The sequence below is a fragment of the Eptatretus burgeri genome, chromosome 8 (assembly GCF_056783735.1).
Source record: "Eptatretus burgeri isolate ZD-2024b chromosome 8, Ebu_testis_v1, whole genome shotgun sequence".
Lineage (NCBI taxonomy): Eukaryota > Metazoa > Chordata > Myxini > Myxiniformes > Myxinidae > Eptatretus > Eptatretus burgeri.
Window position 1 is genome coordinate 98,954,095 of NC_140968.1, and position 26,671 is coordinate 98,980,765.

Genomic DNA, 26,671 nt, shown 5'->3' on the forward strand with positions numbered 1-26,671 from the left:
GGAAAGATCTGAAAGGTTTGAGCGAAGGCCCCGGATATTTGAGGTCCACACTTTTAATGAAGAGGTAGGGCAGGAGGCTTTGGGTGCAGGGGGTGGGGGGGATGAGGGTAGTTCAAGGGACGAGGAGGGAGGTTAGGAGGGTTGTTGAAAGAGTGTGGGGGATTGCAGAATAGCTTGGGGAGGGGCCGAATAAGGAGGAGAAAAGGCTCTGTGGTGCTGGGGGAGGGGGGGGACAAGAGAGGGGGAAGAAGGCAGTTGAGGATTTGAGGAAGTGGAGTGAAGAGATGGAGGTGAAAGGGCAGTGGAAGGAGGCAGCTTTGTGGATGTGAGGGGGGGCAACTTTGAGAAGGATGAGTGAAGGGGATGAAAGGTGCACGAAAGGTGAGGGGGGAATTTTTGAGAGAGGTGAGAGGGAGGCTTGGACGGAGAAGAGTGGGATGGTTGTTTTGAGAGTGAGAGTGAGGGGTGAGAGGGGTGAGTTGGCACTGAAGTTGGAAAACAAGAATGGTTGATGGAAAGCGAACATTCATAGCAAACTGGGGTTTTTTAAGTTTTAGGTCAGAGATGCGATTTAACACAAATCCTGATGGATGCAATAAAGGTGAATTCAGAGAATGGAGAGAAGAAATGCTGTAACAATTGGATTTTTTAGGCAAGGTATGAAGGAGAGGTCGACTTGAGAACAGTCTGTTTAAATAGCAAAAGAGTAGTGCATTATGATACAGTAAAGAGTCCCACACGTGTGAAAGAGGAAGATGAAGCATTATAAGAGATCGTTTTTGCTATTATTATTAATGTTTGAGAGAGTTTTCAATAGATTAGGTCATGGAAGTGTTGTGGAAAAAAAAATCGAGGAAGAAGAAGAGGCGATGAAGAAGAAGAATCAGGAGAAAGGTAGCTGTTTTTTTGTTTGTTTTTGTAAGATAAGAAATAGAGTGATTCGTTGGGAGGGATGGGGGATGTTAGGAAAGTGGGGAAGATAGAAATTGAAGGTAATGGGGAGAAAAAACAAATAAACATGATCGTACACTGAGGGGAACCGGTAGGCCTCAAGCCTCGGCCTCAAGCATCCGGTTAGACAACGTCGACAAAATCTCACAAAATAGCACGATTTTTGAAACAAAACTGAACTAGGAACACACAGGAACATGAAGGTGAGAAAATAAACAGTTAAAATGGGACAGATAATGACCGGAAAATTGACTTTGAGATCGTCAGCAGAGAGCCCCGAAGGAGACCCCTCGACGCCATAATAAACGATATTTATTATGGCAATATTATCCTTCAGGGCGATATTGCGCTTTCTATACCTGCTTGTTTATTATCATATCTGCAGGGTAGACGTAGTTACTTTTTTGGTTGGATGCACATTTTGTCCTATTTTCATAAAAATATTACAAACGAGGAAAAGTACCCACCACTTTGTTGATGGATTTAATCCTAAGACAACATGTTATATACTTGGTATTGGCTTAATGGTTAGGGTGGTGGCTTGGGATCCTAGGGTCCCGAGTTCAAACCCTGCTCGTCCATTGAATTAATACCAGGTGGGGTCGACTCAGCCTGTCATCCTTCTGAGGTTGGCAAAATGAGTACCAGCTTGCTGGGATGATTGAGCCATTCGATTGTCCTGCGTCGGAGTGGTGACCCGTCCAGGATTGCGCCCAATAGCCGAGAAGACTGTTGTGGCAGCACCAGCGTTCTGTACAGAGTATGGTCCTAGTGGATGGAACATGTTATACTTCACAAACATTCTCCTCTATTCACTCTATAATTTGTCTGAGGTCATCTTCTATCTGCTTTGAAGTCAGCTTGCATCACTTACATCAACCATCCTTGCTGCTTACGGCATGAGCAAAAATCACTTCACTTCACTGTGAAGATCATGTTGGATGCTTTGGTTTGAACCTCCTCATAAAAAAGAGTGTAATGTCACATTTTGAAAATTTCAAATTATTCAAATTCAGATTTCAACATCACTGTAATGCATATTGTTCAGTTGTTTAAACTTTCTTCATACAAGATGATTTATAAGACCATACCAGCTACCATGGGGTGGAGCTATACGATACACATTTACAGAGAGAAATGGGGTCTTCCCCTCACCTTGAACCCCCTCCCTCAGATATGCTACCCAGACAGAAACCATAATTGGGGTACCCTTAGACAACATGCAAAATTTGGTTGGGTTTAGTTCAGTAGTTTTTTGGGGTTTTGAAGCATATATAAACAAATAAGTAAACACTAATTTAGCTTTATATATTCGATTAGATTAGATTTTTTTCAAATTGCTTTTTGTAATACAAAGATATCCAAAGCCTCCACTCTCCTCCTTTCTCCCTTCTCTCAGAGCCCGAGATGAGACTGGCTTTCTGACTGCATTCTATTTTCTTGCTGTCACACTTTGCATTGACCTCATACCAGTGAGTTTGCACATTTTATATGATGCAGTTCCATTTTCAAGGTTCAAGGTTCAAGGTAAGACAACTCTTGAGTATGAAATCATGTTCAAAACTACTGTGTTAAAAAATAAGTTTTATGCAAGTAAATCTATAAAATAAAATAAAAATACAAACGAGGAAGTAATGGGGTCTTTTTTGGGGGGAGCAACATCATCCACGCTCAACACAGACAAGTTTGTGGACTCTCAATTTTCTATTTCTCAGTCTTGCACCCCCACCCTTTCAAGTCATCCATGCTCTTCAAGTACTTGTCTTCTTATTAACTTTCCAATGCCCATACTTGCACTAATCTCCGCTCTATGTCCTTTTTCTCCTGCCCATGCAATTTCCTCCATAAGCCAGTCCAATCCTGCTCTTCTCTCCAGTGCACCAATGTGGTGGTTCAGTGCCATATCGTTTTGTCGTCCATGCACGCACTCATGATCTTTTCTCCCCCAATCAACCCATTCTACCTATTACACACGCAACTCGAATGTAACCGCGAGAACGGCACTCGGTAGAGTGCATACCTCCACCACGCTGAACGGTTTGTGTTGTATCCCACTGATGGGCCGGAGTTTGATCCGGACCTAAACCAAAATCGAATTGGCTTGTTCTCATCACATAACCAACTCATCCACTAAAATTTGTCAAAACCCATCCACAACTTTTTGAAATATCACGCTATACATCGTTTTTGGTCCTATCTTTGGCCCTATGCCTGGTGTTGGCTTAATGGTTAGGGTGTTGGGCTTGGGATCCCAGGATCCTGAATTTGAATCACACTTGGCAGTTGAATTAATACCAGGTGGGGTTGACTCTGCCTGTCATCCTTCTGAGGTTGGCAAAATCAGCTTACCAGCTTGCTGGTATCCAGTATCGGAGTGGTGACTCATCCAGGATTGAGTCCAATAGCCAAGGAGACTGCTTAGGCAGCAGCAATGCTCTACACAGAGTATGGTCTCAATGGATGGATGGATGGATGGTCCTATCTCTCTAGGGTGAAGAATCACTTAAAAATTCTCATATCCAGAATTGAATCTTCATCAAAATCTAATCAAATAATCCTTGTCACACACCCAACTTTTCCACCAAGTTTTGTCTGAATGCATCCACAACTTTTTGAGATATTCTTCCAACAGAGACAGACAGACAAACAGAGGTGAAAACATAACCTGTGTCCACCTACGGTTGCAGAGGTAATAAATAAAAGTTACATCGCTCCAAATTGAAGGTCCTTACACCACAGAGTGGTATAAAACATCATCCAATGTTTTATACCACTCGAGGATTAAACGTGAGATTTAATGAATGAACAGCTTTTATGACAGAAAGGCAAAAATTCAACAACCAGCATTCTTTGTTAACGTTTCCATTATCATAACTCATTTCATGTAACCACAAATAACCAAGTGAGTCCGAGTTGGCCCGTTTGGCATTCCGGTCTAAAGCTAAGGATTAGGATGTTGGGAATCACAAATTCAAATGCCATTTCCAACGTAGATTTATCCATCGTCTACTGATGTCTTTGTAATTCAAACAAAAGTACTTTGATGTCTCCCAAAGTCGAGCTTTATCCGGGACATGGTTTATGTACCTGCTCAACTATAAGCTTTAAATCACTGTGAAAAAAATATTTAACAAGAGCGAGAATTGCTTTGCGATACATATCCCTTACTGATGTGAAATGTTCTAAGTCCAAAAAGGTATAACTCAGTGAAAAATTGACGAAACGCCCTGAAACTCGAACTTGTTCTTTAACTTATGATAATAAAGCCATGCACCAAGTTTCAGTTGAATATGTTAAAGGGTATGGAAAAATTCTGAAAAAAACAATAACAGGTGGGACAGACAGCGGACAGACAGACAGATGGACGGAGAGCAAACCTACAGTCCTCTCCGGTGAAAGTGGTAGGGGACTAAGTGAATTTTATTATTGTGATTATTTATATTATTATCAAGTTTTACCAATGGATTGGATATTTTAAAGGAGATATAGAACACAGAGGTAGCTAAATGCCTGTGGAACAAATGGCACAGGTGAGTGCAGTACAGGTGATTTTTTTCCCTCCAAAATATATCAAAGAAGAAGAAATAAAGGAAGGAGGGGGGGGGGTAGGCAGTTACCTTGAGAGGTCTCTTTAGGTCAGGTCTCTTCCAGCGAAGGTACAGCTGCCCAGCAATAGAGAGACCTACAAAGAACCAGTAGCTGAAGCTGTAGTAGTTGATGAGTTGGTAGATGTCCTTCACACATAGGTACACAAGAGCCATGAAACCCTGAAATGGTAAAACTATCCGTCACACATCCACTGATGAAGATGAAGAACAAAGTACAAACTGTAGACATTAAGGCCACGAGTAAATGCAGACTCGTACATGCATCACATAATTGTACACAAAATAATAGCCAACGTAAGGGGCCAGGAAGAAATTACTTTGGAAGCCTCCTGGTTATTCTGACAATTTCCACTTCTTGACGGTGTGAAAGAAGCGTGATCGACGATCATTCGTAGCAATCGAGTGGGAACAAACAACATAACGAAGTGAACGGGTCAGAAATCTTCTTAGATGTCCTAAAAATAACGCGTCAGATGAGTTTCATGACAAGCGCTCTCATAATTAAATCACTTCCAGAGCAGGTTGACCAGGCCAGTTTTTTTTAATGTTTTTTGTATGCATTGTTGAGGTTCGTAAGCGAGAACATACAACAAGGGGAGCAGGAGACAAGAGGTGTGGGAGAGGGAAGGAAAAAACAGTGGGGAACAGACATGAGCAGATCTGTGGAAGGGAGAGGGAAGGGTTGGGATACACAGGGTAAACAAGATGGACACTACAGGGACTTTCAGGTCCTTACACCACAGGGACTTTCAGGAAGGAAAGCAGAAAATTTGAAGGAGGTGAGTAGAGGATAAATGGGGCTTCGGAGGCAGCCATTCAAATGAATGGGGAAAAAGGGGAAAACTCTCTGACTCAAGCTCCAAAAGCCCAAAATAAGAGACTGATTTCCTCCCCCTCCCATATAAGCAAATGTAAAATTGAGACTGATCTCTGCCCCATTGAGCACATGTGAAATTGAGACTTACTGATTAAAGCACTTTTTTCCTTTTATATTTTCATTCCACTCAAAGAGTGATCCAATGAATATTTGTTCATGTTCTACTCGAGGTAATAAATAAATTTTCCTTTTACATTCATCACCATCGAGTATATTCACAAAGATTACTTTGGAACTTAGTTCTTGGTTGAAGTATCTTTGTTGAGCAGAGATGAAATGATAAACTTCTCTTAATGCTCTTATTTGATTACCTCCTGAGCCACATATCATTTGGAGATTGTAGTCAATTGTTTTTCCATTGTTCAATTGAAAACCATCAAAGTTTTCAGTCCATTCAAGGATATTTTTTTTTCTTTACATCCTCCAACTTATTTGTAATTAAATTTATCCACTTATTTGTTTTATCTACTTTTACCCCAGGTATTTCTTCAATAAGACTTACTTGATATTTCTCACATTCTTTATGTTTCCCATTTAAATACCAAGGTTGATTACCTCTCCACTCTTTGGTTTGGTTATTGCTTGATTCTGTCATTTATAAATCAGTAAAAAGATGGCGGTAGCCTGGTAAAATTTCCAACCCAATATCTTAACACATATCTATAACCATAAGGGAGAATATTGATTCCATTTTCAAAAATATATATTATATCATCAAAAGCTCCTAATGCTTTCTTATTTTTCTCTTCTGCATATAATTGATGTTTATAACTTCTTATTGTATTCATTTTTCTGCACTCTTCCTTCTTTAAGGTTAAACAGTTGTAATAATGTTTAAAGTTTATTGTTTCCTTGATTATATTTTTCTTTATTCCCTTTAGCTTCTTATCACACCTTTCAATATTATTATTATCAATATACATAAAAGCATAAGACTTTGATCTCAATCCTATAAATTCACTCATGACCTTCCCACCCAATTAATCTTTAAACTTACCAATAACCTTTTTATTCTTTGATGAAAACAACACATCACTTGTATCATATATATCAATATTATCAATCATATCCTCATATACATCACTTGTCTTAATTTCTAATATAAAACTATCTGTATCCATATATAACAATGACACATTATCCTTATACTTTGATTTTAAATTATTATAGTAATAGTCATACATTAACAGCTTTGACAAGTCAAGAATTGATGTTCCTATATCAATAGGTTTATCCATTTCAAGACTCTCTTTTTTCAGATGAATAGCACAAAAGTTCTCTGAAAACACCTCCACTCGTTCAAAACTTGGTCTATTAATTAACTTTGAAGCCTGTTTCCAAGATGTAGCAAGTCTTATGTTTTGTCGATTCCTAACATTTTCCATAGTCTTTCCAAATACAGCATTATTTATTAATTTATAAAAGTCCTTCTCAAAAGCTGTTTTTGCTTCTGTTCTCCTTTTTGTATTAAAATCAATATACTTCTTTAACCAAAGGCTTTGTTTAAATTTTAAAATCCGATGAATTTTCCTCACTCTCAACCCAGCAGATAAATATTGTCTCAAGTTCCTTTGATGCACAACATAACTTTCTTTATCATTTAATGTAGTATGTAGTTTTTCTGGAGATTTACCTTTTATATTGAATGACTGTTGGTAATCACTTAACCATTCTTTTCTTGGACTTTTTTTATCAGGGGCATAAGGCAGGTCTTTATGTTTGTGATGAAGTTCTTCTGGATATTTTAAATCAACCTCAAAATATTATCCAACTTCAGCTTCATCCAATTCTTTTTGAGAGGAGACAACAATGTCTTGTAAAACTTTTTCATAATGTTTTTCGTTAACCCATTTAGGTTTTCCATAAGGTAAAGATTGAGACATAGCCCACCCATACAAATTGTTAGCATCATAATACATCAGGTAAGAGTTGTCCTCATTCTTATTATAATCAGGAAGATATTTGTTATTTGCTTTATCATATCTCTTGGAACATACTTGAGATATTCCTCCTCTTTTAGCCTTCTCTATCATTAAAAGCATATCTATATCACCGATTAATTCCAAATGTTGTTTTGTCATTTTTAACATAGCACTCCAAGCCAAACCCGGGGCTGTGTAATAGTGAACGGGGTCCAATCCATAATAATTTTTATTTTGACAGACCGTTCTAAAAGTTTCAAACACATCAGCCAATAACAATACATCAGTTTTAAGATACAAATCATGATATTCTCCAAGATTCTTTATATTAAACTTCTCCCAAACCTTTTTAGCTTGTGTATAATCTCTATCGGAAATATGAGTTTTATTCAACTTGCTACAGAAACTTTCCCTTGAAGGAAGTTGTGTTTCTTTGAACTTCTCAAATGAATCCATGTAGTCATACGGATATATTCCCTTTTGTGATAAGAGATCAATCTCTTCTTGATTTGAGAAATGTGATTTAAGATTCGGTAAGGTTTTAATATTTGATGCTGAGTTAGATAATGGACTTGCCATGAACTTGTATGTGTCAAGAAATCTGATATGGGTTATGGGGGATGTATGAATTGTTTTTGTGAATGAGATGTATTTTTGACCTGTGTTAGGAATGGCAGAAATGTCTCCAGATGTCTTTGAAAGTTAATTTATAAATAGATGTGTGTCATAGTGAGCGTTGTTGTGAAGAAAGACAGGAATAAAGTTTGGGGGCTTGTAATTAAGATTACAACAGGAATGAGCTGGATCTCTATATTTACCAGTAAGATGACAGTGATCCCTAACCTTGACCTCTCCCTCAATTTTCTCCTCAGAAATATGACAGCTACTGTTCTTTCTAAATTCCTTTTTCTCTCCCTTTGTTAATGACATTGGTTTATAGGTTTTAACCATTATTTCTCTTAGTCTTATACAGTCTTTTTCCAAACGTCTTACAAACTCCTCTGAGGTATCTTCTCCTCTATAAAGTTCTAACTTGTTGTATTCATCACTAAAGCCTGCATCTCACTGGGCTGCGACAGCTCACGACAAACTGCGAACGGGATTCTCCAAAATGTCTCGAAACGTTCGTGGTGGTTCTCAACTTCCTTGCGTGAGTCGCAAGACGTTGCTCTGGTGTCGCTTGAATTTTGAAAATGTTCAAAAAAATTCATGCGACAAATTTTGTCTCAAAATAGTCGCATAGTCATCGCGGTTGTCTCGAACCGGTCTCGAACCCTTCTCAATTTCGTTTCCGCGAGTCAGAAGGTGCGACAAATGTGAGACAACTTTGTGAGGGATTGGCGACCTATGAAACTAAATTGTGACTGATTGGAGAAAAAATGACAATCTGTCCTGGGACCCCTGAGAGTGCGACAAAACTGTGATTCAATGGAGAATATTTTCGGAAGAAATTGTGACATAACCGAGGTCATAATTCATTTATTAAAGTCTTTTGCTGCAAAATGTTGTTCTGTTATTTCAAAAGAAATTAATCAGAAATTTGCACAATGTATTGTCTACTCAATTTAATATATACATAGAAATCCACATGTTATCCATGCAATGTAATGAAGATAGATTCACAATAGTTCAATCCAGATATGACTTTAAAAAAAATTAAAAAACTCATAGTCCAAATTGTAAAACCAGCATTGTCTGTCCTCTTTCTCTCCTGTTCTGAGTAATGGCCTTCAATGCAAACTTTTCACTTTCCCATCATTCCTTTCACCTTCCCATCATTCCTAAATCACGTCACACATATTTTTACATAAATTAGGTCACACTCAGAATATGGTCACACCCACAAGCCCCTATCATGGCAGATGAACAATTGGGTCACACACAATGTTTGTGGGTGCAACGTTGACAAGTAACAGAACACTTTGAACAATCAGGCTTGGTCAGCATTCTCCTGTAATCCCACCATCCTGTTCTGCCAGGGCACAGCTCCCACACCATTGTAGTACTCAGTCAGGTACTCTCTTACTTGTTTCCCAACTGACAATATGATTTCTGGAAGGGAGAGGCCATATATATATATATATATATATATATATATATATATATATATATATATATATATATATATATATATATATATATATATATATATATATATATAGTCCCTATTTCTCAATTGTCACGCACAGTTGTCGTGCAAGTGTTGCACGACATTTGCGCGATGGTCGCACGACGGTCGTACGACCATCGCGCGACAGTTGCATGTGCCCAAAAAATCTCAGTTTTGTCACCTGAACGTCGCGTGAATGTCGTGCGACATGTATGCGAACTCCAGGCGAAGTTCATCCCAAATTTCACTGGGAGTTTGTGGGACATTCGTGCGATATTCGTCAGACATACGCAAATGTGTTTTAGTATAAATTCAGTCTGATTCCAAGTGAAAATTATCACTGTTTTATCGCAATTTTGTGTCTCCAACTAGTCGCGAGTTGTCGCAGCCCAGTGAGATACAGGCTTAACAGATGATTTGATATAATAACAGAAACCACAAGGAGTACGTTTTTGATATTTACTTGTGTATGATTTATTTGGATTTGGAGAAACAGTATCTATCTTTTCAAGGATACTTTCATAATCAGCATATATCACAAACGGATGTTTTACAGATTTGTTAAAATATTTGAATATGTTTGAACCTGCTTTGGTAAATTGATTATGGTTGATTTATGATTACGACAATATTTCGAATGTTTATTTAATCGTTCTTTTGTGTGAAAGGAGTTGAGATCTCTCACAAGGATACGTTTTACATTGTCTCTTATATAGTTGTGATTTGGTTCATCTTGATAAATTTTTGATGAAAGCATAATGTGATTTTTCCCTTTGAAGTAAAGTTGAGAAGGTCAATGTGTGTTTCATCATTTTTATAGTTCTTTGAAATTTTTAATGTCTGAACTTTGTTTGTATCCGTTAATCCATATACATTAACAGATAGATTATTCATTTTCTCAAATTTAGGAATACCTCTCAATAGTCCTGCAGCATAGTCTGATATTTCAGATCAATTGTTCAAATTTGCATAAAAGCACCAAAATTGGTACACATGTAGAATAATGTATTCCGAACAATTCTAGATATGGAGCCACCCGAGATTGTGCCTTGGTCAGCTTCGGTGACCATTTTCCAAAATGGCCACCATTCTACTTTAGCGAAATTGGCTATATGCACTTATTTTCTTATGTATTGGTGGTATATATAAGGAAAGTGTAAAATTCAGTAAATTGACCATGAAAAGGCGTATTCAAATATTATGAGCCAGTATTTTCGGTAAAAAAGCCATTATTTGATTTGTAAATTGCTGCTCTCCTGAAACTTTTCGCTGAAAAGTACCCATTATTGCCTGGAGAACAAGAATCAAATGATATTCATCACATTCAATGGGTTTTGAATCAACAAAAATTGCATTATAGATTACATACTTTACTCTATTTTGAAAAGGGAACTGATAATCATGATAATGACAAACTCAGAAAATGTAGTCAAATTATTGCACACTTCACTTTGAAGCGGCTACGGTTTACTGTCTACTACCATTCGACCAGGACACATGGTACAAGCATACATCAGTCTAGTACAATATGAGTTTCTGAGCTCAAGTGTACTGGCTCTGGATCAAGAAGTCAACACTTTTACAAGCAATGCGACTTTGCATTTGCACATTCTAAGCTAGGCCGATATCTCAGTCTGTGTCTACTGCGTCTGTCTACTGGCATTCTCCTTCACAAGCACACAGTCCAGTGCATTGCAGATTAGCCTTCTTGCATTTGCAGCGGTTTCTACAGCCTTTTTTGCAGCCGCACGACACCAGCTCGAAGCAGCTTTTTGAAGCCTCAGGGAGTGTGGTCCAGAGCGGTTCGTAGGACCAAATCTTTGTTTGCCGCCAGCCCCAGCTTGTTGGTGATGGAAGCACGGGTTGAGGGACCAAGACCTGCCCCCAGACATAGCCACCCTGGAAGACTGATCTCTTCACATGCTGTTCCAAAGCATCGTAGGTAGGTGGGATGCGCTGGATGGAGTTCCTCTTGGTGAAGAGTTTCTTTCTGGCCTCGTTGACGTCCGTATACGGACTGGTGCGGTCATAGAGGAGCACCACAAACCTTTCAATGCAGTGCAATGTGTCATCCTGGATGTTGACTGGCGTGGTGGTCAGGGTCACAAGAGAATCTGTCAGTTCTGGAAACAAGTTCCATGTGGCCCAGGCAGATTTCTTCCCATGCCCCACGAATGCTGATACCGTGTCACATCCGGTCATGGCGTGGAAGACAGGGAGGGCACATGCCTTCTGTGGACCGAGGGAGGCAGCTATTTCATGGGCAGGGATGTAGCGGTAGTTCTTGCCCATCCCAAAGGCAATCCAGAGTTCATCCACGCATGGTCGTGCCTGGGCTACCATCACCGCCAAGACGACGACGTCGGTGTCTACGGTTCGAACTTGAATCCGACGGTGGTCATGTTCTGCAGCATGGGCCACATGAAGCCAATATTACCAATTACAACACCACTTCCACCACTACCACAACAAAATACTTCTGAACCTGTCACTGATGATGTGTGCGAAAACGGATTTTCCCATAAAAATGACCATTTTTCCCCAATACAATGGTTGGAAATATAATAAATCAACACAGATGACATTTGTATTGTTTTCCTTTGTAAATGCACATCACATGGAGTATTTAACACCTCTGAGAAACCTACAAAGAGAATAACAATGACAGATATCCCATGTTGTTCAAGTAGAATGGCGGCCATTTTGGCTGGACCAAGGCAAAATCTCAAGTGGCTCCATATCCAGAATTGTTCAGAATACATTAGTCAACTTATGTACCATTTTTGGTGCTTTTATGAAAAGTCGAACAATTGGTTTGCTATGCTGCAGTACTACAATGACATTGGAAACTTTAAATCTTTAACATTTAATGTATTCGCGTATTTCTTATAATGTTCAACCCTTTCACATTTCCATTGTGGAGGATGTAAGTGAGCAAGAACATACCATAGAAAACATTTATTTTCTTTGTTTTGAATATTAACAACCGCTTTCTTAAGTTTTATCCCTTTTGGTAAATCCATATAAGAAGAAGCTTGAAAAGGATCTGATTTTAAGATGTGTATATCTAAAAAGATTATTTTCATTTGAGCAAATCCACTACCTACTACAGTGTTATCAACATCTTGTTCTTGTCTCTGGAGTTCATTGTAAACATCACATCTTACAAAATCTTGAAATGATGAGATAAAGTGAGGGTTTGTCCTCATATAGGGAGTAGTTTCATCACCTTCTCTTACCATATTCAATTTCACTCCCAGATAAAACTTAAAAGTTTTCATTTCACTTCATGTTTTTAATTATCGTTTCAATACTTTGTTTAACCATATCAACAGCTTCAATGATTGAAGATGGTCCAGGGTCTTGAAAGCAAAACAATCTTATTTTTAAAAGTCCTTTAAATGCCCCATCAGTGTTTTCAATGGAGAATTTAGTGGCCCCTTCCCTTTCTTCAATGTTCTTGTGTTTGCGTGATTGAAGGTGTTTATTATAATTTTTTAAAAGAATATCATTATCACATTTATCACAATGTTTTGTTTCTTGGTCAAGTGGAGATATTTGACTGAAAAGATTGAATGTAATGTGTGTTTGTTGGTTTGAAGGTGTTTTTTTAAACCATTTATATTCATGATTACAAACATCGTAGTACGTTGTATTCACCATATTTATATTACAAAACTTTGCTTAAAATAAAATTTTCTTGATGAAAATTTTGTTTAATTTTAGGTGAATCTGTGCTTAAAACCATTTTATCCTCCAGCTTTTTTCACTTAATAAATACAATGTATCAAGACACAAAAGACAAGTTTCAATCAATCTCTTCATTTGTCAAAGATACTGAGAAATATGTCGATGATGTAAAATTGAATAAAGATAAATATAACAACTATTGGATAAAAACAATTATGGTGAATAATATGAGTTCTTCAATTTCCTTCAGTGGAAGGGCTTTTAGTATATCTGGAAGAACATCAATTAAAGTAGCTCTAACAAAAGTTTCTTCTCTCTTTCTGGCAATATATTCAAAACTAGAAAAAGCAATGAAACAAGAAAAAGTATCAAAAAAGAAAAATCTTATGGATGAAGCTTGAGAAAGAAAAGATAAGACCATCTGCAATATGCAAGGAGAAATTTGTATTTTTTTAAACAACCCTAAAGATGTCAATCCTGATGAAATAAAGGATGTTAGTATATCAGGTGAAATGACATTTCATTCAATAGTAGTTAAGGACCATTTTAAAATTACCTTTAATATAAAAAATGTAGCAGTTGAATCTGTTAATGAAAAAAAAGTATATAGATATAGATGGTAATGTTTTTTCTACTAATTAACTAGAACGAGCACTCGTAGAGAGCATATACCTTCGCTGACGCTACTGTTTTATTCTTGGCATAAGAGTCTGGGGAACAGAACAAGGAGCATTTTGGTGCTGATTTCATATGAATCGGATAAGAATTGACTGCGTTATGATAAAAATACGCACATCTGCAAGGTCGTGACCCCCCTGACCTTTGACCCCCAACCGCGAGTAAGGGCAATTACGTCATTGTGTCAAGTTGCATATCACAAGATTGGGCATTAAATTCTGAACATTTTGGCATTAGATTCATGCAAATTGGATAAAAATTGACCGCGATATGGTAAAAAGACGATTTTGACCTTTTCATGACCTTGACCTTGACCTTTGACCCGGTTGCTCCCAAAATCTAATCAAATGGTCCTTGGCTAATAACCAATCATCCCACCAAATTTCATGCAATTCGGTTTAATACTTTTTAAGTTATGCGAATAACAAACAAATAAATAATCATTGGCATCTCCCACAAACATATATTTTGGTACTGATTATAATGCCAGGATTTGGGACATTTTCTTTTAAAAACAAGGGTAATGACGTAATTGTGTCATGTCGCCCATCACAAGATCGAGCAATGAATTCTGAACATTTTGGCATCGGTTGCATGCCAATTAGATCAAAATTGACCGCGCTATGATAAAAATACGAATTTGACCTTTCCGTGACCTTGACCTTGACCTTTGACCCGATCGCTCCCAAAATCTAATCAAATGTTCCTTGGATAATAACCCATCATCCCACCAAATTTCAAGCGATTTGGTTTAATACTTTCTGAGTTATGCGAATAACACACACACACACACACACACACACACACACACACACACACACACACACACACACACACACACACACACACACACACACACACACACACACACACACACACACACACACACACACACACACACAAATAAATAAATACACAGCGACCAACACATAACCTTTCGCAGAATGCGAAGGTAAATACGAGTCATTATTCAACTGAAGATTTTGAAGATTATGAGAGTGATGATAGTATCTCTGTTGGAACAGAAGACAGTTACGATACCGAGAGTTTGTGCTCAAATGATAGTTATGAAAGTAGTTTCTTTATATCGATGTTTATATAGATGAAATTTATAGATGATTGTTAAAGTGCCAATGAAAGTACTGAAGATGATACCGAAGATGAATTTTAGTTTAAGCAAAGTTTTACTTTATAAACAAGAATAGTATACTAGATCTTGAGCCCCTTGAAGTCCCTAATTCTCCATATGACAAATTTGAGAATTGTCCTGCATGTGATAGAGTGGGATTAAACAGAGTCAAAAGCCTATAAACAATGTATATTCTGTGATTATCTTCTAATTAATGAAAATAAAAAATATAAAAAGGAATATAATTCCTTTAGATTTACACCAAAAATGAATTACTTTACAAGATTGATTAGAGAATTGAATGTAAAGTATGAGGGTGATAACACACCTTTCCTTACAAGAGAAGAGACTGAACGTATTGGAGAAATGTTCAAAGGATTGTTGTTATATATTATTCATGATTGCCATTTTCAGGGAAATATCAACACAAGATATTGTATAAATAAAATAATGGATTATCTTGAAATTAAACCCGAACTTTGGATAAAATATAGAGTTTCTAAAAAAGCCAATAATAAATTAAATAACCTGTTTTCCAAATCTATAAATGAATGATTTTTTTATCCATTTGGGAAAATAAGATAAAATTTAACAACCATAAAAATCTTCCAAATTCATTAAGATGTTTCATAGTTGGTTCAAGCTGGTGTGGAAAAACCTGCTTATAGACCATGTGGAGGTACTCGCTATTACCTTCAGAAAATGATTTTCGTTGTGCAGATCACCAATCTGGATGAAATTTGGCATACTTAAAGAATTTTAGACGCTGAGTCCAAATCCACTTGTTTCCACGTCGAGGATGTGACACAATTGGTCATTTTTGGCAATTAAAGATACACCGAACATTAAAGCACCATTTTGACACAGAAATGAAGAATCAAGGTTAGACTGATATGTATGTCAAAGAAAACTCTTGTGAGGTCTTAAAATGATACAATATGTTTATACAGAGTTATATATTATCAAAGAAAACCCGATTCACTGTTATTAAAGATGTTTATAATTAAAGGTCGTAAACCAAAGCAGTTACATATTTTTACCGGCCGAAAACGTCTGGACCGACCAGACAGGCCTTGGAGTTGACCAAGGCAACTTTTTGCTTAAAAGGCAGCTACACTGGCTATTAAAGGTAGTTACATTGACTATTAAAGGCAGTTACAGCGCCTATTAAAGACAGTTACATTGGCTATTACGGATTAAATCAAAGACAGAGACTGCGCGACTCAGCCTGATGAAAACTAGAACCGCCACAAGAGGATTACTGTCTTAGAACTCCAGTATTTCTTGCTCTGAAGCGGTTGCTGAACTAGGCTCTTGACTGCTGCTATTACAACACTCAAGTCCACTATTACATGCTAACCAACCTGAATACTACTGTGTAGTAGATCACCACAGCAAAAGCAGTGTGGCGCCTGCATTCACAGTTCGTCGTCGGAATCATCGTCAGTTCCGCTTTCATCATCCATAAGTTCCATTTCTGCACGGGTCTGTTCATCGTTGACGCAGTTTTGACACCCACAGCACTCTGTGCAGGACAGTCCTTTTTACCGGCAAGAACACTGGTTGGTCTCGCATTTCATCTTCTTGCAATTACATTTCGTCGCCTCGAACAGTTCCTTCGGCGCTGGTGGTTTGCTCAGCCAGTGAACAGTCAGTGCTCCGTTGCGTTCCACCCATCCGTGAAATGTAGTAGAAGGGGCTTCTATAAACCTCTCAGTCGCGCGGTGGTGGATCGCAGACTGATAGTTCACTCTTTTGCAATGCAGCATCAGAGCGTCGCTTGCAGGCGGCAACTTCTGTTCTCCCAGCGACTGGCTGCAGAACAGCTTGTAGTGAGCCTCATCCACACTCTTCATGGTTGGCTGATTGTACATGATGCAAAGGAATTGTTCCAAGTCATGAATGATATTCTGATCTAGTGTGAATTCTCGACCAATGCTCCCGAAACAGGTGATGAGATGGGGACTCTTCTTCATCAAGTCAAATGGCCTTGTTTTGCCCTTACAGTGGAATGCACTGGTGGTATCACCTCCCGTGAAATTGTGCAAACCTATCAACACATCGCAGACATAACTTTCCAGGGCATTACTCAGCTTCCTAATGTCAACGACGATAATGTCCTTGGGACTTCCTGTGACCAGATGGAAATTTCGTGCTCGAATCGACTTCGAGTGAGCCAATGCCAACACAAACACATCGGTGTCGAAACTCTCTATGCGCACCGACTCTTCATTCTGTCCTGCGTGAGCGGCATGTAGCAGGAGCTTCGTGTCGGCTTCCTCATGGTCACATTCAAGTTCAGGTACTGACGACACAGTCATGACACCATTCGACGCCTCGATTTTCTCACATTTGCCGGCATGACTGACGTACAACAGCATGTCGCCCAGTTTTGATGGAGAGATGTTTCTCGTCCACGATTCGACGATGAACTCTATCAACGCCTCCTTGTTGGCTCCGCTCAGGAGATAATTGGCCCACTGTTTTGGAAGGGCTTGATCGCGTCCGCAGATGGTTCGCACCTGAAGATCGCCCACCCTGCCTGCTCGTCTGGCATGCTCCAGGCACTTGATGCTGATACTTGGATAAGTATCAAACACCACGTCCAGTCTCGAAGATTGGTTATGTCATGCTTTGGCCACTACGATATTCAGCACCATCTCTTCCATTTTGCCGAAAGTGTTAGGCAGTGAACCATCCTTTATCGCCTGAATAACGGCCATTCCATCCACAATCGTTGCACCTTGGATAGGCCGAGCGTCCACACGGCAATCGGGCCACAGTTTCAGTATATGGTTGCGGAGTTTGGCTTTGTCCGTCTTAGCAATCGAACCATCACCAGATGCCAGCGGGAAAGATATGTTCGCCAGTGGGTACGCGAGCAGATCGTGGAGTGTTACATTGCTTTTCTCTCCAATCAACAGCAGTCGTGTGAAAAGACGACGTTCATTCGCAATTTCAACTTTCGGCGTCTGCTGGTGGGGAGTCGCCGACTTGCCTCGCGCCTTCGAGAAAGTTGCCAATTTGGCCTTTGAAATCGGATTGAAGAATGGGACCTCACCCGAGAGAAGCCAATCACGCATGAATTGCACAACAGCATTCTCTCCCTTGACATACGCGTTCATCAAGTCCGCGGAAGTGGCTGGCGGTGCGATGACACCTGAAATAATATTGACGAGTTCAAGGTGAGTGCTGGAGAAAGGGTCAATCATTTGAAGTACTGTGTCCATCACTTGTACCACCGCTGCTTCGTTCTTCTTCGAGCTCGACACATCCAAATCCTTTCTCGTTCGGGGCTTGTCGTGGATACCCGCCATGGACTCACATTTCCTTGCGATTTCCGCACGTGCTGGTTGGGACAGGATCCACTTCTTCACAGCTGTGCTTTTCTGAGTGTAACCAATGATGCCTCCACTGGTCTTGCTGTTCCTATTTAAAGTCTGCTCTATGATCTGATCGTACGCAACACTACTAAATCCATAACGAGATTCCGTTGGGCAGTCCATTTGCCATCCATGAACGCTTGATAGGTGTCTGGGTGGGAGTGCTCTAGCCCGACCATTTCCAGCCAGTAAACGGGTAAGCACCTTGCATAGTTTAGGTGATCGTATGCAAAGTACCAGGGCATTGACGCTCTCGTGATCGCAAGGTGTTTTGGCCAGTTCGAAGTACGAGTTGCCCATATAAGCTCTAGTGCTAGCTCCACCATTTCCAAGTAGGAGCACCAGAATGTGAATGTTTTGCTCGCTGTACATTGCTGCTGTCTGACGTCGCTGTAGCGTGTGAACATTTCCGAGACCTCTTCCGATGACAGTAACTGTTCGAACAACGGAGACGGAAACGTTTCCTCTCGAATTGCACATGCGTCTCCTCTGCGAGGGAGTCCATGAAGGCCTGGAAGCATAGTCTTCTTAGCGCTTTGTAGACGAGCTTGTGACAGCACAGACTCCTGTTATAATGGTGGCCGTTTATTACTGAATTTGCAGAACGCTGAACGACAATACCAGATTCTATTATGAGGTCTAGCAGACCTGCGTCTCTGAATCTTTTGCCGATCATGCCGAGGAAGCTCATGAGTTGGTGGAATTCGCCGAGACGAATTACCAACCTTTCTGTCAACTCCGGGTGCAACCAACGAATCTCCTGCACCTTACTGTAGATCGCAAGGTCGAAGACTAGAACTACTTCTTCACGTTCCAGTTTATCAGCGATATCGATGCTTTGGCGTAGGACCGTGTAAACGGTGTCCAGTTCTGTGGGTGATGCCTCGATCACGGGAAGGTAGATGATGGCTGACTTGGTCAACTCTTCATCCCGATGAAGGAGGGTGTTGTACCCAGTCCATGTCGGCAACCGCCCGTCCGTTTTCCGGACCGTTTTCATTGTGTAATAGAGCACATCCAGCGATAGCCTGTACTCTTGTGACGGACTGATGTCAATGTCACAACTGTAAAAGGCTGTGGTCCCTTGCCTTTTCCTGCCACCATACTTGAGAATGGGTGGCGTGTTACCAACTAATGACCGCTGATGACGGCTAATTGGAGTCACTGGACGAGCGTGCTGAATCGGCTCAGAGAGTGCGTCTTGTATCATCAATCCATTGGTGTGGTGAGTGGTCCCATGACCGGTGAGGGTCTCCTCACTGAAATCGATGTTACCGTACACAAATATTGTGTGACTGGGCCTTAAGGCTGGGAATAACATAAACGCTACACTCATAAATTATTTCTTCTGAAAAATGTTTGATAGTGTTAGTTTGTACATTGGAACACAAGAAGTTGAAGTGGTTGATTATGTCTCTGCTACATCTGAAATTTACACTATATTCATTTAGTGATAGAATATGAAAGGGGGCTGTCAAAGGTTTTATTCCTGATATGTCAACAGGAACAAACACAGACCCTGGATATAGTCAAAGGAAAGGAATGTAGAATGATGATACAAAAGCAGATAATAGTTTTACTGTGGCAGTTCCTCTTAAAGGTATATTTGGATTTTGTGATCACGATAAAGTTCTGTATGGTCTTAAAATTAGATTTCAACTGCAAAGGAATGATAATGAAAATAGATTGCTTTTTGGTGTTGGTAGTGCTTTTGCTGCTCAGAATAAATTTATTGATGAAATTAGTTGGTATATTAGTGAATATACTGAGCATAGTGCTGGCATAGTGGTAAGGGTAGCGGCTTGGGATCCAAAAGGTCCTGAGTTCAAGCCCCGTTGGCCGCTTGAATTAATACACCAGGAGGTTGACTCAGCCTGTCATCCTTCCGAGGTCGGCGAAGTGAGTACCAGTGTACTGGGCCCGGTGCATGCCCCGGTTAAAATAGGTGTACCATATCCCTGTGTCATAAGAGGCGACCATGGTTGCGTCAGGAAGGGCATCCGGCGTAAAACCTGTGCCAAATCACTATGCGGATCATAACGGATGATCCGCTGTGGCGACCCCTAACGGGAGCAACCGAAAGAAGAAGAAGAAGAAGATTAGTGAATATACTCCTAATCTTAAAACAAAAGAGATGTTGAATAGAAGACTTAACTCAATGTATCATCTATCTATAATTCCAGTAATCTGTGTGTGTGTCTGTGTGTGTCTGTCTGTGACCGCTGTTTCTCGACAACCACTGGTCCGATCTAATTGAAACTTGCCAGGTATATTGCTGGGAACCTGAGTATGTGCCCTTTCAAGGTTTGATATTAATTGGACAAGTGGTTCCCAAGTTATGGCCATTTATTTATCAAACCAATGACAGGACACGTTGCTGCGTATGCGTGGCCAATGGGGAAAGGGCGCCTTAATTACCAATGACAGGACACATTGCTTGGCGTTTTGCACCCACAGTATCTATCTTCTATCTATCTATAATTCCAGCAATCTCTGTTTGTTTGCCTTTCAAAAGGTTTGAAATTAATCGGACAAGTGATTCCCAAGTTATGGCCAAGTTAGAGTGAGTTCCCATTTATGGGTTACAATGTACGGACTTCCAGATCGTGATGACTTACTGTATTATAATAATTTCTCGATTTCTTATGCGCATTTATAGATAAACACAATGCCCCAATCCAGTCATCGTTTACGAGAGCGAAGGAACGGCCTGTGTGGTTGTTTGAAAGTTTTTTATTTTATTTTATTTTTTTGCACGTACGGCCACGCACGTACGGGCACGCGAGAGCGAAGGAACGGCCTGTGTGGTTGTTGTTTCTGGCACGCAGTTTGAATTTTTTTTTTTTTAATTCTTTTGCACGTACGTCCACACGTACGGGTACCTTACGTGTGTGGACGGGTACGTCCACACACGTACTAGTACCTTAAAAGAAGATGCCAACATGTTAAACGGAACCAAACCACTTACACGTGGAATTTGGGTGTTCTGGAAGGAAAGCCACAATATCTGTGGCTCATTTAAAAAAAAAAAACAGATGGTGCTACTGCTACTGATAAGAATAATGCATTGAGTGATAATGCTCAGGTGAAACAACTTCGTGTTTCTCGAGATGGAACATTTTATCCACGAGATAGATTGGAAATTAATTGGGAAAAAAATGATCATGCTGAAACATACAAGTCTTTCCAAAAGGTGTGTGAAAGTAATGGAAATAAAGAACCTATTTTGGATATGACAGCATTTAAAAGTTTGTATACAATCTATGCGTTTGACCTGAGCGCTCAAAAGGAAACTATAAAGTCTAATCGAGTGGATACTTCCCTATACATTGAAAGAGGAGAGAGTGAAGAAGTTGATACATATTGTTTGCTTTTGGAAGAAACAGAATTACAGATCAATACAGATAATGGTGTTATGATTAGTCTCACGTAATTTTTTTGATAAATAAATGAGTAGTAAAGTGCCAACTGGGGTATATGTTAATCAAATCAATTTTCGTAAACTCTCATCTTGTATTCAAAATGAAAAGCCTTGTATGATTAATGTTAATACAATTCAGAGAAAAGGAGCAGTAAGAATTGATGTTTTGCTCACAAGAGAACAGGTTAAAATCTTGAACGATACTGGCACACTTAAAATTAAAATGTCAAAACCAATGTTGAAGAAATATTCAATAAGAGAGACGAGTGGAGGATTTCTCCCATTTCGAATTCCTTTATTTGCTGGTTTAAGTGCGGTTGGAGCATTGACGGGTGGTATTTCAACAGCGGTGAAAACTGCCAACGAAAGGGAGGCTCGACTCCAGGCTCAAAAAGAATTGGAAAGACATAACAAAGAGTTGGAGAAACAAATTAGTGGAAGTGGTGTAATTGTCGATTTTGCTGAAAAACTTGAAAGTCTGCCTGATAAAGCGAGATTGTTAGTTGGAGATATGCTTTCTTCTATAGCACAAGCAGGTGTAAAATTAACGAAAAGAGGTAATGGATTATATCTTTCTAATAAATATATGAGCATTGATGAGTGGTTTAAAGAATTTGGAAAGAATACAACATCAAATTTGGAACTTATCAAATATTGTAAGAAATAAAAAATTCATAATGTGGTTATTTGTATGAGAGATGAATTAAAAAACGTGTCTAAACATACAGAGAATATTATTATGAACTTAGAAGATAATAATGGGAACGGTTCTCATTGAGTTTGTATTTTTAATAGTCAAGACAAATATTATTTTGATAGTTTTGGTCTTTCACCAACTGTTGAAGTAATAAAATTCTTACAGAATGGTGTTTATCAAACATTTCAAGTCTATGCTGTGCTAGCTTCCAGGGCATCGAGTGCCTCCAGGGCATCGAGTGCCTCCAGGGCATCAGGTACCCCCAGGGCATCCGGTGCCTCCAGGGCATCAGGTGCCCCCAGGGCATCCAGTTCCTCCAGGGCATCGGGTCTTCAGGGCATCAGGTGCCTCGAGGGCATCAGGTTCCTTCAGGGCGTCAAGTGCGTTTAGGGCATCAGGTACGTCCATGTAGCCTCCCTGCCTGCTTCACTCCCTCTTCTCACCCCCAGAAAGGTTTTGTCTTCACCAGAAGAAGAAGAAGAAACAAGAAGAAGAACAAGAAGAAGAAGAAGAAGAACAACAACAACAACAACAACAACAACGTGGAGCTCTCTTAGAGCCAGCGTTCGCTATGCAACGCGGCTAAAAAGAATAGATAGAACAAGTCTGAAGACAACGATGGTTCACGAGCAGTATTTGACGATGTAGATTGTTTCAGAAGTCAAGGATGAGACAATGTGATAATGTTTGACCAAGTTATAAAAATGATCAACATGATGTGGTACGAGTGACGGGTTATTAGCTGCAAAATGTCGAAAAACCCGGTTTCGTTCAACAACTTTCAAAATTTGACCTTTGCATAACCTTTAAAGGTTACAAAACAATGTTGTGGACATTAAAATAAGGAAACAGGATACGTGCTATAGCTTAATTGAGTTCGTTCGTCGAAGAAGGTCGAAAACCCGGTTTGATTCCCACAACTTTGAAAATTTGACCTTTGTGAACTTTAAAGGTCAAAGGTCAAGGATTATGACCTTTGGTGCAAAACTTCCTCTGGAACATTCCAGGAATAATACAACATCATATAGGCTATATGGCATTTCACACTCCTCGGATTATCCATACTTTGATGAAATCAGCGTAAAAACAAACTTGAAGGGGACGCCACGGGCAAGGTGTTCGAGATAGAGAAAAATGGTTTCAAGACTTTTGGTGGGGAATGACCTCAAGATTATGCATAAAAAAGTCATCCTAGCTCTCAAAGTTTGGGCTGATTTTAATGTCAAAATTCGAAATTTTCTAACTTCGTGACCTTGTGACCTTGACCTTGGGACGAAAATGAAAAATCCAGCTCCGTGGGACTATGCAGGTGCCATTGGGCTAACCAAATACCGAAACCCCTGCCAGATTCGACAAACCCCTCGGAGAAGAAATTTTTTTATGTCAAAATCGCAATTTTCTAAGTTCGTGACCCTGTGACGAAAATGAAAAATTGAGCTCCATGGGGCTATGCAGGTGCCATTGGGCTAACCAAATTCCGAAACCCCTGCCAGATTCGACAAACCCCTCGGAGAAGATGGATTTTTATGTCAAAATCGCAATTTTCTAAGTTCGTCACTTTGTGACCTTGTGACGAAAATGAAAACGAGCTCCGTGGGGCTATGCAGGTGCCATTGGGCTAACCAAATGCTGAAACCCCTGCCAGATTTGATAAACCCCCTAGGAGAAGATGCAAATTGAAATCGGCCACCCCCGAAAAACACATGTTTTTTGGGCGTGGCTCCGCCCATAATGGGCGGACCACGCCCATTTTCAAGAAAACGCAACAAGATCATGATGTCAACCTCCCACCAAAATTTCATCAGGATCGGATCAAAACCCAGGAACTATGCTCGGGACAGACAGACAGACAGACAGACAGACAGACAGACAGACAGACAGACAGACAGACAGACAGAGACACAACAATAACGAATATAGTGGTCACTAATATTTTTCATGAAAATATTTTTTTTCGTGAACCAACAATTGGGGAACCCATGACGGAAAAAAAAGGAAAGTGAAACATTTTGATTTGTTTTTTAAAATGCTTTTAAAGTAAGGAGGACTTCGTGTTTTCTTCAATGGAGATTCAGTTTGGAGATATTGCGAAAAGGGAGAGGTAAAGAAATAGTTGCAGGAAGTACAAGTAGAAGTTGGAATGAGATCATGTTTTGGAGCGGAAGAGGTTTTGTTTTTTTTAAGCAAGGAGAGGGAATAGGATGACATTAAAGAGGTAGAAGGGCCAAAAGTTTGGGGGGGGGGAACGTTTGTGTGTTTCCCGACTTTCCACCGTTATAGCTCTTGTGTTCCGTTCCATTCCATATTCTAACTCTTCCATGAGCCTCGATCTTGGAAACACACACACACAAATTAAATAAAATAAAATAAAAATGCATTGCTGATCACAATTTTCAAACGATGGATAAAAAGAGAACCCATGTGTGTTCTTTGGTGAAGTTTTACAAGAGAGATGTATTGATCCTGTGCTGATGATCATTTGATCGATGATGGCAGTTCTGAGCACAGTCCAGAAACACAACTAGCAGAGAGGAACACAACCAGAAGTTACAGGAATGCTTTTAAGAAGCAGCTCTTGAGAATCAGAAAGGATATTCCTACCATCGGTTTTTCAAGGTAGTGACGACGATGAATTACAAGTGTGTCCAAAAGTCGTTCACCACAAGAGAAATGTGGATCGACTCATGGAAATGGCAGGACCATTGTCATATTTGTCAACAAGTAATTTGCTTGGGAGTAGAGCAACTGGTTGGATACTCATCTCTCGGCTGCCTAGCCTGGGTTCAAATGCCGACCCAGCTATCGACTGCCATCATGGTGTTCCGAACGCAGGGTGAGGCATCAATGGGTGCGCCATCTGTCGGTGGACGTTAAATATCCCGTGGTGTCTTTCATAATGAGCGGGACAGTTATCACCGGCATCCTGAACAAATTACAAATTCCTGTCACCTTCACTTAAACATCAGCCCATGAAAGACTTGGGCCAAAAGCTTTCCCCGGCTGACCCCACAAGAATGTGGGAACAACTGATGCTGTTTAAAGTATGGTAGTTAGTAGATTTAACCATTCGGTTGGGAGATGAGGGTCGTGATGCTTTTCTAAAACCAACATGTAAGTAATTGTACAAAGTTGCTGTGAGCGAAGTAAGATAACCACATGGTCTGGACAGGCACCACATATAGAGAAGACCAGGGCAATGGGCAGGCAGATCACCCCTGAGGGCCATTCGTGACTCAGTTGTGTTTCTCCGGACACTGATGACTTAATAATCCCCATGAGAGGAGTCAGGGTTCCAAAACCTAGAATGAAATCCTTAATAATATAGTAATTAACACAGCTTTCAGCCTGACTTGAACCCACAACCTCTGGGATAGCAATCCCATGTACTCACTACGACTTCACCGTATCCACAAAGGATTTGACAATCACATGATCAACATCCGAGCTAGGTCGAGGAGGAATGTTTTGAAGTCCTTGTTGCTCTAATAAGTTCATAGATTGGTATTCAGGTAAAAAGAGGTGCGGCATTTTGGGGAATGGGAGTTTTTGTAAATCGTGATTTAAGTTGGGGGTCTGAGCCTTGTACAAAATTGTCTTTTGAAACTCCAACTTACGTTGAACAGCAGAGCTGGAACAGGTGTATATCGGTCCATATTAATCATGCTCAAAGTGTCTGGAAGGTGACCCTCCCTTGCGCCGACGAAGAAGAGCCTGTAAGAAGAGGTATGTGGACTAAAGCAGGTCTCACGGAAGGAAGGGTATAAGTGAAGAGAAGCAGGGTATGGTAAAACAGGTATGCATGATGGCATAAATATGGTGTGAACATGCTCATAATACCGACAATATCCCAACAAAAAAAGTCATGCAACAATTTAATTGATGGTACGTAACAAGCCCCAGTGTGCAGTCATTAAATACCTCATTGGGCCTCCTGATGACAATCACAGCCAGTTTCCTTACTCTAGGGTCCATTACCAGTTTTGATAAGATAAGGGTGGGATTCTTTCCCATTCCCTGCAAAGTGTTGCCCCTAATTATTATGTTTCATATTATGCAGTCTGAGAAAGACACCGAAGGATCTTCAACTTCCACCAATTTATTCTTTGTTCGGATGCAGAACAAGGCTGTGGGGTAGTTTCATTGGCTGAGGGTGTGATTGTGTCGATGATGCAATGCCCTCTGCCAGTTAAGACAGGAATTTAGAA

At 39.9% G+C, this 26,671-nt stretch overlaps 1 protein-coding gene across 2 annotated transcripts in view; it reads right to left on the reverse strand.

Annotated features, from left to right (window-relative positions):
- LOC147022370 (Y+L amino acid transporter 2-like) overlaps positions 1-26,671 on the reverse strand; it is a 106,221-nt gene that overhangs the window by 29,622 nt on the left and 49,928 nt on the right. For both annotated transcript variants that reach the window (XM_085893214.1, XM_085893215.1), the window contains exons 8-9: positions 26,081-26,177; positions 4,569-4,718 (exon numbers count right to left, since the gene is read on the reverse strand). In XM_085893214.1, the coding sequence (XP_085749340.1) occupies positions 4,569-4,718; positions 26,081-26,177 (247 nt within the window). The remainder of the gene's footprint in view (positions 1-4,568; positions 4,719-26,080; positions 26,178-26,671) is intronic.